This window comes from Anopheles ziemanni, chromosome 2, assembly GCF_943734765.1.
Source record: "Anopheles ziemanni chromosome 2, idAnoZiCoDA_A2_x.2, whole genome shotgun sequence".
Taxonomy (NCBI): domain Eukaryota; kingdom Metazoa; phylum Arthropoda; class Insecta; order Diptera; family Culicidae; genus Anopheles; species Anopheles ziemanni.
The window spans coordinates 86,468,738-86,484,611 of NC_080705.1; the positions used below are offsets into that span (position 1 = coordinate 86,468,738).

Sequence of the window (15,874 nt, forward strand, 5' to 3'; positions counted from 1 at the left end):
AACGTCCAAGACAGTGGTCGATGTCTTAAGATTTTGTTAAGAAGGCAATAAAGTAGGCGTCGATAAAGCAACCGAATACAGTGAGGGAACTGCTAGTAACAGTGTTAACGAAATTGATCGATCCTCGACGACACGTTCGCAAATAGTTGCGAGACTTAAGTGACGTATTCGTTTGCCGTATAATATGAAGCATGTCCGTTGGTGACATAGTAATTCTGTTTCCTCCATTGCCTCCAGCCGTTAGGAAGTTAATGCGCCCAAGTTAGTTTGTTTTAACGATGATGATCTTCAGCCACAAACAATGAACCCCTTTACCATCGGGGGACCTGCGTAACGGTATTCGTCTTAAGTCACGGTCGTAGAAAGTGATACAAAGGGAAAGTATGATTGCGCCAGACATGCACCAATGAAGGAAATTAAAAGTAAAGTCGCCAGCTCGAACCGTTGCCTTTTTCGGTTTCCACGCGGTTCCCAAAAAGGTTACAACTTTACCTTCGTTAAAGGACGAAGACAAATCACGCACATTCGCTTATTTGCAACGAGGTTTTCATGGCCACCGATCAGTCCTCTTTCCCTCTGTCTCACCTTCCTGTAATGTTTGGCCAGCACCGTACTTTATTATCTTGGTTTTGTGCAGTTTTTTTTTTTAACTTTTCTACCCATTTAATCCAATGTCAATTCGAAATAGCACGTGTTCTCTCTGATTTGCAATTTTTGTTACCCACTCGTCCAACTCTCTATTGCTCGCTTAAAAATACTACGTAAAACGATGACACAGAGGAGGTACAATGGCGCGAACGTGATCGCTCGCGACACGACTGAAGCTGAGAGTTTCCGATATCAGGTGTACTTTTGATGCATTTAGTAGAGACATTGCGTTTTTGGATAATGCTAGGCTGCCGGACGAAAGGGCAATTCTTTCGAAACAGAGAGTGAAAAGAAAAATATAACCAAGAAAAAACAAACAGGTTTAGTAAAGGGTACGCTACGATTGAAGCTTCGCTCCTTTATAAGTTTAAACCATGTCGATACCACCGTTAAGTGTGTTTGGTTAATTTTGCAAACAAAAAAAAAACTTGGAAGAAAACAAACTGTATTTCCTTTGCGCCTACTGAAGTGAAGCTTACGATAGAGATATGATTAAGTATGGGACATGTTTTTTTTTTGTTGGCCTACTTGTCCAACTGGTACCAGTTTGTTTTAATTTGGTGAGAACAACGCTATGGTTGTATGATATCGGATCATATTGACAAAGATGGAGGCCAAAATGCAAATAAAAGAAAAATCTAAACCAAGCATTAGTAGACTAGCGAAAAGAGGTTAACACTTTGAGATTGATATGAGTAAACACGTAGTGTGGTATAGTGGCAAGGAAAAGTGAAGGTAGAATTCAAACAGACAAAAAAGCTAAAGGTGGTCGACCAGCCAGGTGACGAATTGGAAACCGAATTAACAGAGAATTAGAAAACACAGACACGTGTGAAAAGCCTGCAAGACCATAGGAATAGGAAATAGGAAACAACGGAAACCCTCGAAGAAAAATAAGTATGACACTAAATCAAACAGCAAGAGCAAACACTAAGTAAGACCATATGCAAAGCACGACAAACGCTAAACAAGCACGTATATAGGGAAGTAACTTGTGCGCGCGCGCGACAAGATCGTCGGACATTAGATCGCGAATGCTGGAGGTTCGTAGTAAAAGTGAAAATTAATGAAATAACTGTATATTTAATTATTATTACAATAAAATATATAAAATTAAATAAAATTCATAAAAAACCTTTTCGATTACCAGTTCCTCTTTGACTATAAGTAGTGGTTGGATCGTTTAATATTTGCCAAATTTGTACATAAAATTCAATAATAAACTACAATATAAATTACATAAACCAATCCCTGCAAGGCGCATCAATTTGTTTAGAACTAGTACACTATACAAACGCCTTTATTTCTGCGTAGAATTATTATGCGTCACTTGCCGCCCTTATTAGAAGTCTTCGGTCGGGCTCATTTTGTAGCTCCAATTCGGCTCGTTTGATAGTCCACTGGTCATCAATCATTTCCGCCCAGAAGTAGTACTTCCCTCGGGTGTTGGATCCCTTTACCGGTATGGCGAAGCTGTCGATTTTCCCACCGCCAAACTTTTTCGTTTCTTCTCCCAGATCAAAGCTTAGGTCTTTGATTGGTTCACCGAGTAGCTTGATAGCACCTGGAAGAAAAAAAAATGGAACTTTTCTAGTAAGGCAATTCCGCTAAAACGATTAGGTGGGACTAGTTTAAGCAAGTCACCTGGATGAGACCGGAGTAGCTTGAGCGATTCCTTGTAGTATGGTTGCCTGCGTATCTTGTCCTCTAGTTTTACCTTCATTATCAGCGCCGCCGTAATGCCACCGACAGCAATATAGGTGGCCGTTTTCGCGAGAGTTTTCATAGATACCATCTCGAAGTGGAAATTTAAGAAAATAGCTAAAAAATGTACCGAACACTCAGAAAAGGGGCATTACGAAAAGTGCCGGTGTTTGACGTACCAGATGTTTTTGTTTATTCATTTGATTTGCTGTTAAATTGCACCGGGAGACAACCCGATGAAATTACTATGCCTTACTGTCTATTCGATGTTTTCCAGAAATTTGAATTTGTAATAAAAGACCATGATGCGAATGTTCACTAAAAAAGTTATGAGTAAACATAATAATGCACGCAAGTAGCCACGTTTTATTTCTAATCACAAGTTTATTTATATTTCCAGAGTCCTTGCAAAAAACATGTTTCTTTCCATTCCTTATCATTTTGAAGATGTTGAACAGGCATGTTTTTCCGGGGTTGTTTTCGTTTCTCATATACATAGCATGTTTATTTTCAATATATATATACTTTTCATAGAGTTTTGTTGTTGCCGTTTGTTTCGCTCTTCTTTCCGACCGAGGGTTTTGGTTCTCCGTCTCTTAAATGTTGTCCAATCGTGTTATTTTATAAACTTGAGTAACCGCGTGCGTTAATCTTCCATACGGAGGGCGTGCGATTTTTCCGTATAAAAAGAAGAAGGAAAAATAACTCCCCCAGTTGTATACTATCATATACCCATGAAGAACAACTATGCCACAATTTCGCTCCCGTTCGTAGTAATCGTTCGTCGAGCGTATAATTTGTTAATTTGTTATTTTTAGTTATCATTCACCCTGCGTTGCTTAAATGTAGTAACAAGATACTTCTCTTAACAGTCCGTTACACGTCCCCGCGTTCTCTACTCGTATTCTCGTTTTCGTTTCACATACCTAAAGACCCCCCACATTTTTGTTTACCATGAGCCGTCCGGACAGGGTCCAGCAAGCTAACGATCGACTTTAAAGACGAAATACAAAAGAAATAGTCAAAACTTCACCACGCCAAGGATTTAACCGTACATGGGGGCGAAATAGCGAAAAAACAGGGCAAAGCCTGTAGAAAGGATTATACTCTTAACCTAGGAAAAGCAGATTACAAATTAATTATTGACGGCCTATGCCGCCTCCCCCCTGTCGTCGTTGCACTAGGCGGATTTTACAATTCCGCGATACCTAAACTTTCTTTATAAACGTGCCGAAAATTGACTACATAAAAAAAGAGCCACCATCCAAGAGAGGGGAGGTATGACTTTTAATTTTGGTTACAATTATATTTCTTTTCTGTTTTCGTTTGCGACTTTTGCGTCGTTTTTTGGTGCGAAAGTACGAATCGAAAATAAAGATCGTTCATGAGACCAAGGAGTGGCCGGGTGCTGTTATTTTAATCCGCGATCATGAAAGCTCGGATCCAACCTGAAACGTTTCGGGGCAATCCAAGAACCCGGAAACGCATTTCCAACGCAGCCTAGATTGTTTTCCTCTTTCGCTAGGCGTTTTCCAACACCATCACATTAAAATAGATTTTTACTTTTACTTGTTGTTAGTGAACGTTTGTCAATGTCCCGAAGGACCACGACAACTTCTTATTTGCTTCCGGTTGTTTATCTTGATCACAATACGATTCAATTTGTGTCCGCAAAATTGGCTTTACTTGCTTTCACACCGTCCGGTCCCTTTCGCAAATTACACCGATCGTTATTCAAATTGCTTTTGCAGTTGGGGTTTGATATTTTTTGTCCTACAACAAAAAAAAACATACAATCTTATTTTACACCACACATTGTTGATTTCCGGCCATCTACGATCGAACGAAAAAATCATGAAACAATGCGTTTGCGTTGGCGCTTAGTTTCCTATGATGCCGGCGTTTACGAAGGACAGGGTGTTCTTCAACTATTGGCTAGGAGTCAGGAGGAGGATGGAGAAGGAAATGCTTTCTTCCCGCGCGAGATAGCCGTTAGTTAATTAGTAGTAGATGCGATGCAGGAATCATCTACCGTTTTTTATTCGAGCACTGGCTTCCGCGGTTTGGCCGGTTTTGCGCTCGGCTGAGGCTGGGGCGATGCTGAGCTGGTTGTTATCGGGGATGCTGGTGCACCAGCAACGTTGCCAGCGTCGTTCGTTGTGCTGACCGGTATATTGTCGGTCACGGACAACGATTCGTCCGGCTGTCGTCTGGGCGAGACCACCGGTGGCACTGCCCCGTTGTCATCCACAACAAGTGGTGGCTCATCTTCCTGCTTGACGGAACTGCTGATCGTCGGGGAGGACGTCGGATCGGTCGCAGCCGTCGAGGTGGCAGTGACCGACAACGTAGCCGCTGTCGCCGCCGCTGGCGTATTACTGCTGCTTGGAGCCGCATTGAAGCTCAGATCGTTCGCATCGAACAGGGAGGATGTTTCTTCGTCAGTGGTTTGCGATATTGAAGCGGCTCCGTCACCTGCTTCACGATGCAGGTGTTGCTGTTGCTGCTGCTGCTGTTGTTGTGATTGCGGTTGTTGGGGTTGCGGGGTTTCTAATTGCGGGGACGAATCATCATCCGGTTCCACGTGAAGAGGCAGTTCGCCGGATTTCAGGTTGCTATTAACTCCGGCCGATCGGGAGCTGCTATCGGGCAACTGATCACTGCTTGACGGCAATGTGTCCACGCTTCGCTGCCGTGCCGTCGGTTTCGGCCGTAGATCTGAAATAAGCATATTATTTACATTCATTCGTAGCAGAAGAAACGACTGTCCATCGCTTCACTTACCGGCTTGTGAACTATCCTCCGTAAACAATCCCATTATCGGGTTGGACTCGTCTGGCCGCTGCTTCACGTTGCCCTCGTCCTCCTCACCGGCACTTCCGTCCCCGAGGAGGGAAACACCGGTACCCCCGCCAGTTAGATCCTTCGATCCGAGCGAGCTCATCGTACCCTGCCCCACCAGGTGGTGAGGTATGTGGGGATTGTTGCTTGAGCCCGTCACCGCCGCCAGCTGACCCGGTGCCAGTCCGCCGATAGCGGCCCCACCACCCTGCGCGGCCGCTATGGCAGCCGCCTGCGAGGGCGTGAGCGATTTGCGTGTCTTTTCCGCCTTGCGCCAGAGCGTGATCTCCTGCTGTTTGAAGTACCGCCGGTCCTCGGTGTCAATTAGCACCAGATTGAGGAAATAGCGCACCGAAAACTTCTTGTTGATCTCGCGCATCGTCACGGTGAGGTCGTACCCGGCGAGGAACACGCGTATCGGTATGCTTTCGCCCTTGACCGGTGAACCGTCCATAATTTCGTACTTGGCGATGATTTCATTCTCGGTGTACATGTTCGGACCTGATAGTGGCGGAGGTGAAAGAGGTCATGATATGGGCTTTTCCGCCCCTCCCGGTGACGCTATATAAATATTCGCTACTCACCCGAACCGGTCTGCTCCCGCTTGATAATCGCTATCTCCATATGTTTTATTTTGATGCGCACCAGCAGGAAATAGATTTTTCCAACAATTACATCTTTCAGATGATACCTGGAAAAGTTCAACCATTGTTAGCACTGTTTCACATTTTTCTTTTCATATTATTGAGCATTGCTGGGTGATCCTTACTTGCTCTTGTTGTACTCAAACTCGATGTGCAAACAGTCCTCGATACCAACCTCCATCTTGATCGGACTGTTCGTGTCCGGGTAGCTCGAAAGCGTATGCACGGCAACGTCCACCTCACGCACGATGTCACTTAAACGGCGAACGATCGTTACACGAAGAAAATATCTGGGGAAACATGAAACGATTAATGCAACACAGTTAACTTGTTGAAAGAGGAACAGTTAAAAAAAAAAACACTCGAGTGTTTTGCTCCCTCTCCCTAACCTACCGTAATCGTACGTTCGAACCGACGTAAACTTCGTAAGGTTTCTCTACGTTCGCAAACTCGAACGGATATGACGTGTTCTGAATGAGATCGCCCGGGCGGGCCAGCTCGCGCACGAGGCTGAGGAAATCGTGGTGGTTGCCCCTGTCATAGTACAGTTCAATCTGACCTGCAAACGCAAAAGCAAACGGGCAAAAGAAACCATTCAATAACTAAAGGACGAAGAATTGATAAAATATCAAGCACCCAGCACAGCACAGTGGGGTTGCGTTTCAGTTAAGGACGGTGTCGTTGACGAGATTGGCTTCCCGATTAGCGGTTGGAGACCGTACCAATTGCGAGTTCATTGAGAAGAGGTGGGAACAGTCTGGTGTGGATTTTTATCATCATAATGAACAATCAGTGATTTTTTTTATATGGGTACACTTTTTTATGTGATATTTACTATTAATATCTTTCATCGATCTACACATACCAATCTATGGGCGTCAGAGCAGTTTTTTAAAAGCCAATCTTATGGTTATGGTATTTCATAAACACTAAAAATAGTTGCCAATTTCAAACAGCATAGCAAAAATAACATTTAATAGCAATAAACCCTCAATTGTTATATCAAATGTTTGATCAACCTAATAGAATATCATAACACATTCAATGATGAAAACGCGGACAGCACAATCAAATGCGACCAGCTCGCGCAAATTGCTTAATGGAATATGTGACCTTTTTTAACTGCTAGACACGCCATCATTTCATTTCAGCCCACAACGATATTCTTTTGATATCACAGAAAACTGGAAAGTCAACAAATTGATAAAACGAACATTTATGCAATGTAGGCGTGAGGGAAGGTTGGCGGAAAGCGGAACACGGTTGTGCTCGAGCAAACTTCCGATAAGAAGTCGCTCGAACCCAATGAGCGGAAAAGTCCGTAGGGTTCCCGTCCGCCATAGAGGAATCTGCCGGATGGCTTTACAACGCGCACCGTGGGGCGGAAGGAAGCAGGAACCGACTTTAGCAGGTGGGTGGATTGGATATATCGTATGACGCAGGAAGGGAGGGACGGCTATCTCGCGTAACCGCGTAACTGATGTACAAATGCGGTACACACAACGACATGCGACGCACACACAACACTAGGCGATCCGATTGGCCAGTATTGTGGAGCAGAGGTCGCCCTGAAAGCGCATTCATTCAGCCATTCGGCCAGAGAAACTCTGATACCTACCGATAAGCTCGATTTTGATACCCTGATGTTCCAGCTTGCTGCCCGGTTTCTTCAGCGTAATGTTCACCTTTCCGCCCACCGTTTCGCCATCATAATACAGCAGGTACTTGTCCTTCTTGCCGTCCTCTGTTTTGATTTCCGCCTGCTGGCGGTTCTCGGCGCCGTCGAAGATGATATCGATGTCGGCCGATTGGCCAAAGCGAAGGAAATTCTAGCGGAACAAGAAAGAGAAGCAAAAATGCATTTACAAAGCTGTCCATCGGATCGAATTTCGTGTTCTTCTCCCTCTTTCCTTAGATATCATGATCATCGATCGTCTAGTGACAGCTCGCAAGGGAACAATGGCTTACCATGATTGAAAATTACGGAGCCCCCGTATGCTTTGCTGTTACCACGATTCTAATCAGAAGCGCAAGCAATCACTTTTATGCTTCCGCTTATTTGGTTGCCCTTTCCGGTCACTTGTTATCAGGTCACCCAAAGTTATTCAATAGCCGGAACAAGCGAAGCGTTCAAACGATTCCGCCAGTGTCCATTGAGAGCAACGCACTGTACAATAAACACATAGGCACACCGCTTCTAGCTGGATGTAGCTTCACTGCACGCAATACGATGCGTGTCTTTAATCCACTTTTGCAACACGACCGCTTCCAGACGTTTTTTGGCCGATGCGGCAAATTCTTTTCCAACACGGACACACAACGGGAGGGGGTGGGTGGCGATGCCCACAACCTGCAACCACTGGCTGGGCAGTTGTTCGCTGCTGGCGATTGAATTGCGGTCGCAGCAAACGGTGTAATTTCCTTTCGCACACTCAATGGGACGAAAAAAAAACAAGTGAAAGACGCGCACACGGACTGCACTTTCTACTCTAGACGATATTCTGAAGGATACTTTCGGTGGCGAGCAGGAGCAGCAGGAAAAAAAAGTGCACTGTTCCCTGGCGGATCGGGTTCGATTCAATATGATTGACTTATGTAAGAACAGAATGCACACTAGACGCGCAAGGTGCTGATGACGGTGCACACTTTCCTGCACGCACTAGGCTGGGCGAAAGGTCTTTCCCTTTTTTGATAAGAATTTATTTCGCTCGACACTGTTCCGCGCCGCACAAATCGTCGACCGTCGTGTCTGTCGTTCGTGACTAATTTTTTTGTTCCAAATTGCCAAATTGTCATCGTTGCTGCTGGATTGCTAGCCCTAGGATTCCCGTAGGTGCGACTGAAACGGATGCCACTGCTGTCAAAATGACTGGGGTAGGACAATGCAGATTGGTGTAGCTCAGTTTGACAGCTACAGCACAAGGGGTTAGGAATATGCAGTACCAGTTGGCTAAACCGTTGCAATTGAAAATTAGGATTTTATTTCACATTGCGTGCTTATCATTTACTGCTAACTAATTGATACTTTTACGAATACTTGCCGTATTCATTTGTAACTAGAAAAGGACCTAAACCCGGCGTCACTGTGAATTGGCTGGGCCTTGCCGGGAAGGTTAACGTTTGGCACAACTTCATCGATCCACGCCGGATCGATTTCGGTTACGTGACGCAGATAGTTGAAGCTTGTTGCCACCAGCTCGGTGTAGATCACGACCGGTGGCCTCAGCTTGCCACAGATCGAGCTGGTCGGATGTATACGGGCCTTCAGGTTGTTGGTCGCAGTCAGGTATAGGTGATCCGGCTGTTTGGTGGCAATATTTGCGAACAGCCCCGTCAGCATACACTTGGCCACTGGCGTACGATCCTTACCGCAGGTGCTGCTCGGCATGTCGAGCATCTTGCAAATCTCACTCAGCTGCTCTCGCACCGAGGCCGCATGGGAGAGATTCCGCTCGTGCAGAAAATTGTCGTAACACCACGTTCTCGGTTTCGCCTTGCTCTTAAACTCGTTGTACACGTTCAACAGCGTGATGTGATCGCCGGATTTGTCGTAAAACTTCGAATGTGCAATCAGCTTCTCCTCGCGCTTCTGGGTACTGTTGGTGAAAATGTTCTCCCCGGAGAGCATGGCGACGACAGTGAGCATCTCTTCCAGGCACCCATATTTTGGGGCGGAAAGCAGCATCTTAGAGTACTTCGGATCGAGCGGGAACTTTGCCATCTTGCTGCCGACCGGCGTGAGGATTGGATTTTCCACCGACGAGATCGCATTCAGCGCTTTCAGCTCGAGCAGCGCACCGATGATGGCTTCCTCCGGTGGTTTATCGATGAAATCAAACTCCTTATAGTTAACGCCCATCACAAGCAGGTTCAGGATGGTGGCGGCTAGATTGCATCGGAGTATTTCCGGTACCGTCATTTTGTCCATCCGTTCGTACACCTCTTTGGAGTACGTTCGGAAACAAACTCCATCCGAAATGCGCCCGGCTCGACCGGTACGCTGATGTGCTTGGGCCTGCGAAATCATGGACACTTTAAGCATGTCCAGTCCGGTGATGGGATCGTATGAGCGAACCTTCGCCCGCCCGCAATCGATCACGTAACGGATTCCATCGATGGTAATAGAAGTTTCGGCGATATTCGTCGCGAATATGACTTTCCGTACGTTTGGTTGGGCCGGATTGAACACATCGAGCTGTTGATTTTGTGGAAGCGCCGCATACATGGGATACACTGCGAGTTTGGGCAGGTCCAACGGGAGGTTCTAGAAAAGATTGTTTTATGATAAAAACGTTGGAAGACAAATCGTCCCTCCTCTTTACCTTTGCTAAGCGCCGCATCTTGTTAACCGTCGAATCGATTTCTTCCTGCCCTGTAAGAAACACTAAAACATCTCCGAGTGGATGCGTTTGGTGAATTTCGATCACCGTTTTGAGGCAAGCCTCAATGTAATGCATCTTTTCAACCATCTGGTACACCTTCACCTGGTACGTTCGGCCCTGCAGGTACACGATGGGGCAGTCGGAGAAATAGCTCGCAAAATGGTCACAGTCCATTGTGGCCGACATGATGACGACTTTCAGCGGGGGCAAGCGTTGGCTGGCGCGCAGTTGCTGTGCCTTTTTCACTATCCCCAGCAGTACATCGGTCGCGACGGTGCGCTCGTGTACCTCGTCCAGTACGATGACGTTATAGTTTCGTAGTAGCCGATCGGACAGAGCCTCACGGCACAGTATACCATCGGTCATGTACTTGACGTGCGTGTTGTCTGACGTCACATCCTCAAAGCGCACCGCGTACCCCACGAGATCGCCCAGATTGGTGCCCATTTCCTTAGCTACCCACTTCGCCACTGTGATGGCGGCCACACGGCGCGGCTGTGTGATGCCGATCAGCTTATTCCCGTTCAGCCCGGCATCGTAGATGAACTGAGGCATTTGGGTAGTTTTCCCGCTACCCGTTTCACCGAGTACAATGATCGTGGAAGATTTGCGTACCAAATCCATCAACCTGTTAAGGCACATAATACATAAATAATTAGAGCCGACTTAGACCGACTTTAGGTTGCCGGTGCTGTAGTACTTACGATTTCCGTACTGAGTAGATGGGCAAAGCGTTACGCTGTAGCTTCACCGTGTCCTGTTTGCCATAGGACCGGGAATGCTGATTACCTCCACTGAAGGTGCTATTACGGCTCGAAAGCCCTGAATCCATATTTTTACAATCGGATCGTTTTATCCGGCTCCAAAATGCGATGTAAACATTTATCAACAAACCGACAATGCGTTTCACTGCATGTGACATTTGTAGTGATGGCACGCTGTCGAGCACAGTGGTGGCAAACCAGGTTCTGCTGCGTTTTCCGCATTCGGATCGGAACTGATGAACCCACCATTATTGTGACCACGGTTACTTTACACTTTTCCGTCTATCACATCTAGGGTATAGTAACCTTACACGGCGCTAAAAATGTGCCGTCTAGTGTTGGGAAAACCGGTTGGGATCCAATCGTTCGATTCAAATCCATTTGGAGATCCGGATCTCCGAATCCGAATCCCAATCCGTCAAGGTTGCTTTACTTTTCCGCCCCCTCTGGCGAACACATTTCCACCTGCGGTTTTCATCAAAAATAAGAAACTACGCTAAAATCTACCTTCAACGACAGTTGCGCTTTTTGAAAAGGCCTTTCATTTAAGGGGTCAATCGTGAAAATCGGTTGGAAGAATCAATAGTTATTAACAATTTGGCAAATTTTTGCCAAAATTACTTAAAAAGTAATCGAGGTTCCCGGTAGAATGCTGTCTCTTTTTCACACAATAAGCTTTTTCAAAAACTAGAAAAAACAGAAAGGTCTTTTGTGTCTCAAGTTGTGTGTCCTGAAAAGACTTTTCATTTGAGGGGTCACAGGTACCAATCGCTTAAACCGCTGGTCACAGCTTTGCGCAACCGCATGCGGTTGAGTTTTTCCCCATGGGAGAGATAGGAGCTGTCATGGGCTGTCACCGCAGACGCAAGACCTTGCGGTTTCTGTACTAAAAAATCAAACGAGTTTGATTCTTGCCACAGACTCTTGCGTTTTTATATGTCAATAGTAAATATTGTTCCTAGTAGACTTTAATGAAATTGTATGCTCATATAAGTGGTATATTCAAACATTAAAGTATTATTTTTGGCAAAAAGCTGTGCTCGTTTGACAGATCAAAAACGCAACCGCATGCGGTTGCGGAAAGCTTTGACCACAGGTTAAGCGATCATGAAGTAATTAACAAATTTGTTATTTCAGCAGAAGTTACCAACCAGGGTATCTGTACATACGTCCCAGTCAAATGTTTATTTCGTAAACCTCAATTCGAGGTGGAATCTTTGTTGTATCAAGTTGTTTGTCTTCACAAGACCTTTCATTTTAGGGGTCTGTTGCTGAAATAGACCTAGGCACTAAAAAGTTATTAGCAAATTAGCTATTTCGGTAATTTTTTCAAGCTGTTACCAAGGTTTTTGAAACTTGCTGATGTCAGTTTGGCGCGTTGCAGCTTTGTTCCAAACTTCAGTTTCGTTCCGCCCGTCGATGCGTTCGCACGTCTGTTCCGTGGAAACCGAAGCCGCGGTTCGCATTCGCGTGCGTGTGTGTTTGCTGTAGTCCGAAATCCGGTTGGCCTGCGGTCGTGAAGTGTTTGGCAAAGCAGCTAGAAAAAAGTAATGCATGTTGCGAAAATGGTTGCGTGAGAAATTTCAAGAAACTTGTTAAGTTTTCACAAAGTCTTCCCCGTGGCCGTTTGAAACGGTGGCGATGGTGTGCTGCAGATAGTGACGCTATTCCTTTGGAGTGAAGTCTTGGAGTGTATGTGTGAGCCTGCGGCGAAAATCGAAGAAAACCCGCGTCCGCAGGACGCAGCATCCAGTTTGACAGATAAACGGACGAACGTAGCTAGACGGCCAGATCAGTGTTTCATCCCAGATCCGGGGCTGAGCATGAAGCATCCGCCTCCTTGTTCTTTTATTCAGCCAGCAGGATCAACGGAGCCTTTACAGGATGCCTTTTTTTTTTGGGTATGCCGTAATGACAAACAGATGCTCCCATAATCGCGTCACTTTCCACGGAATGTGGTTTACCCTTGTACCGTTCCTTTACGTGGCTTCCGAGAAGAATTCAGTCGAATCGTGAAAGTGCGGGCACGACATTCCCACCGTTCGTTCGTTACTTTTTTTTACGGTCTTTGATATCATCGACGCGAAAGAGAAATGAGAAACACACCCGAAAATGTGAAACAAAACCAGCAAGGAGAGCTACTGAAACACAAAAATTCAACGCCTGCCATAACTCGCATGCTCTATTTTTGCTCATTTCAAGCAATCTGGTTCGCCCTTTAATCCGCGGACTGAAAATTCAGTTGTTGCCCCACGAAATCATCCGGAAGGTGGTATCCCATCGGGACTAAACAAGGCGGTTTGCGATAAATGTTATCTTGCATACATGCCAGAAACTGCATCCGCACATTCGGATAAACGCCACCGGGAAGCTGGGCAAATTTTATGCACGTCCCACGAGCAGATGCTGACAAAACGAATGGCCTCTGTTCCAAATGTAAAACCGGCTGAATCTTGCCTACACAGATGCGTCACCACCGGGAACCCACTGATTGTGTGGTTCGCTATAGATAATCACCCGAGTGAAAGTAAAAACGGTTGAATGCACTCTTATGTTTCACCCTACTGTGTAAGATTGGAAGTAATGATTGTTCACTTCTCTTGATGCGTATCCTTTCTTATCACTAGGGGCATCTAGGATGCTTAACATTTTTGTCCTTCATAAAGCATTCTTTTCTACCACCGAAACATCCAGCATCATTGCCTTCCAGCAAGCCGAAAACGCTACCCAATCTGTTGTGTGGGAAGACGAACTAATTTCGCAACCATCGGATGACGGATAATCTGTTTTTGTACATCCTTCATCCAGCCCGTTGAAGAAGAGAAGCTTTCAAAGTTACGGCCCCCGAGGCTATGTCCTTCCGAAATCAATACCTGTCGTCGCAGCGTTCCGTTTCGGTCGTTTCCAAAATTGATGCCGGTCAAAGGACCTTGACCAGCGTATTTTCTCCCCTTTTCCTGGCGCGTTGTGAAGCTAAATTTTCCTCAGCCAGGCGCATCAAACCCTGTCAAACTGGTGGACTTTCATCCAGGGCGGTTGTTTTTTTTGTTTCGTTTCATTGTAGTTCGGTCCATCGCTATGTTGCTTTTACTTTAATTGGCACTATTAGTGCCATTGGCCAGACACTCATCAATCAGCGGCGATGGGCGATGTTCGATACACAAACTTAATCGATGGGAGAATTCACGCACAAATGAATTTCCACCAACAGTGTAGCCCGTGTTTCGATCAATTATCGACTGTCGTCTTACGACCGTATCCGTATCCTGATAACTCCAAGGTTTCCGGTACGCTCGGGGTGGAACAGTTTATGTACATACAAGACGGTGACGGTCGCCGAAGGATTCGGCGAGAACGTTCGCGAACCGAATGGAATCATCTTGTGGCCGGTGGCTGGGAGAAAAGCGATCCACACGATGTGAATGATGAGCGAAAAGGAAAACTCCTTACGCCGCACAGGGTGCACTTGTTCAGGGCGTGAAGACTGGGCGGAATGGAACGAATGGAAAGTTTGCTGTTCCACGATGGGATGCTGCAGCAAACAAATGTCAAAAGTTGAAGCACCCCAGTTTTTGCTAATGGTCGCTCTTATGTTTGTGTGTGTGTGTTTGTTTTTCACTTCCAATTTTCCAGGCTTTGAGGCGCAGAGAAGAGAGAAGTCCAACGAGCCGTCATCCCGTGCTGTCGCGATTGTCTGTGAGCGCCGGTGTTGAATGTTTAATGAAGTGTTTAACGTAACCTGCAGAAAGTGAGGAACCTGCTTGTTAGTGTGTTGAATGGCTGTTGTTGTTTGTTTCCTTGTAACTGCGTGGGAAAGCGACAAGTAACGAAAGTATTTCGGCAAATAAATGTTGGTCCCCCTAGCAAGAGTTCGCAGTGTCAGGTGCATCGAAGCGACCGCATCCAGCGGTGCAATATAGCTACGCAAGAAATTAGAATTGACCTCTAGTATTGTTCGGTTTACTTCATCAAAGTGGGCCACTTGCGCGGATCGTGCCCATTGCTGGGGAGAAATAGATAAACCCGTGAAACCTCATCATCTTCTCCACTGACCGAGTGACCGAAAAAGAGGCCGCTCTGGAAGCTGCACCGCACCGTCATAATCACCACATTCCGATGGAAGTGCTTTTTCGGTGCAACCGGTTTACCCATTAGTGCGGCTTCTCGAAACCCGTGGATCTCGGGTAATGGTGATGCTGCGGGGTTAGATTTTGCTTTCCCCCCGACTGCCCCCTCACCCGGTCTTCTGCCATCTGGCCGAATCACTCGATTGGCACCTTCGACCACCGTACAAGCACCGCGAACAACGCAATCACCGGCGTCATCATCACCTTCGGCTTTTGCGTTCCCGCGAGGGCAGCGATAGTAGCGGCGTTGTGGACCAATTAGGCGGAAGAAACGACTGAAAGGAAGCGGAGGAAAACGAAAAACAAAAAACAAAACCACCAGGAAAAAAAAGGAAAACCACCACGGAGAGTTGAACGCGTGAATGGGCGAGCGAACGGCACCTCTACTCATATGTTAGGTAAGTTAACGGAAATCGATACAATATTGGAAATGTTTTGAAAGACCATCAAAGAAAAGAAACATTGATGGAAAACACAGTTTTGCTTTGGTTATCCATCCGCCAAATTTAGCGAACCAATAATGGTGGTACATTTTAGTTGATAAATTGATGGGTTCGAGATGCTGAAGAGTTTACATAGAGAGTGTAGAGTACAAAGCCTACTAATTTTGTGATGACAGCATTTATTTGATGCAGCATTTATTCTACCATAAAAAGTACTCGAAGATAAACTGTGGTTTTTTATCGTAGAGATTGTTCTATTAGTTCCTAAAATTACAATAAAACCGATTCGATTAAACGGAACAAAACGAGCTTATGTTTTAA

The 15,874-nt window shown here is 45.8% G+C and overlaps 3 protein-coding genes across 3 annotated transcripts; all 3 read right to left on the reverse strand.

The window, feature by feature from the left end:
• Positions 1–1,799: 1,799 nt before the first annotated feature.
• LOC131281507 (uncharacterized) lies at positions 1,800–2,504 on the reverse strand. The gene is made up of 2 exons (XM_058310840.1): positions 2,293–2,504; positions 1,800–2,212 (listed from the first exon to the last, which is right to left on the reverse strand). Exons 1-2 carry the CDS (start codon positions 2,441–2,443, stop codon positions 1,968–1,970), a joined length of 396 nt encoding a protein of 131 aa, XP_058166823.1. The 5' UTR covers positions 2,444–2,504; the 3' UTR covers positions 1,800–1,967.
• Positions 2,505–4,050: 1,546 nt separating this feature from the next.
• LOC131282930 (vacuolar protein sorting-associated protein 26B-like) lies at positions 4,051–8,586 on the reverse strand. The gene is made up of 7 exons (XM_058312476.1): positions 7,806–8,586; positions 7,456–7,666; positions 6,231–6,396; positions 5,963–6,127; positions 5,778–5,884; positions 5,137–5,694; positions 4,051–5,070 (listed from the first exon to the last, which is right to left on the reverse strand). The coding sequence occupies exons 1-7, from the start codon at positions 7,806–7,808 to the stop codon at positions 4,391–4,393; spliced, it is 1,890 nt and encodes a 629-aa protein (XP_058168459.1). The 5' UTR covers positions 7,809–8,586; the 3' UTR covers positions 4,051–4,390.
• A 297-nt stretch (positions 8,587–8,883) lies between these two features.
• On the reverse strand, positions 8,884–11,094 carry LOC131294620 (ATP-dependent RNA helicase DHX33). The gene is made up of 3 exons (XM_058322666.1): positions 10,924–11,094; positions 10,160–10,847; positions 8,884–10,101 (listed from the first exon to the last, which is right to left on the reverse strand). Exons 1-3 carry the CDS (start codon positions 11,049–11,051, stop codon positions 8,884–8,886), a joined length of 2,034 nt encoding a protein of 677 aa, XP_058178649.1. The 5' UTR covers positions 11,052–11,094.
• Positions 11,095–15,874: the final 4,780 nt, after the last annotated feature.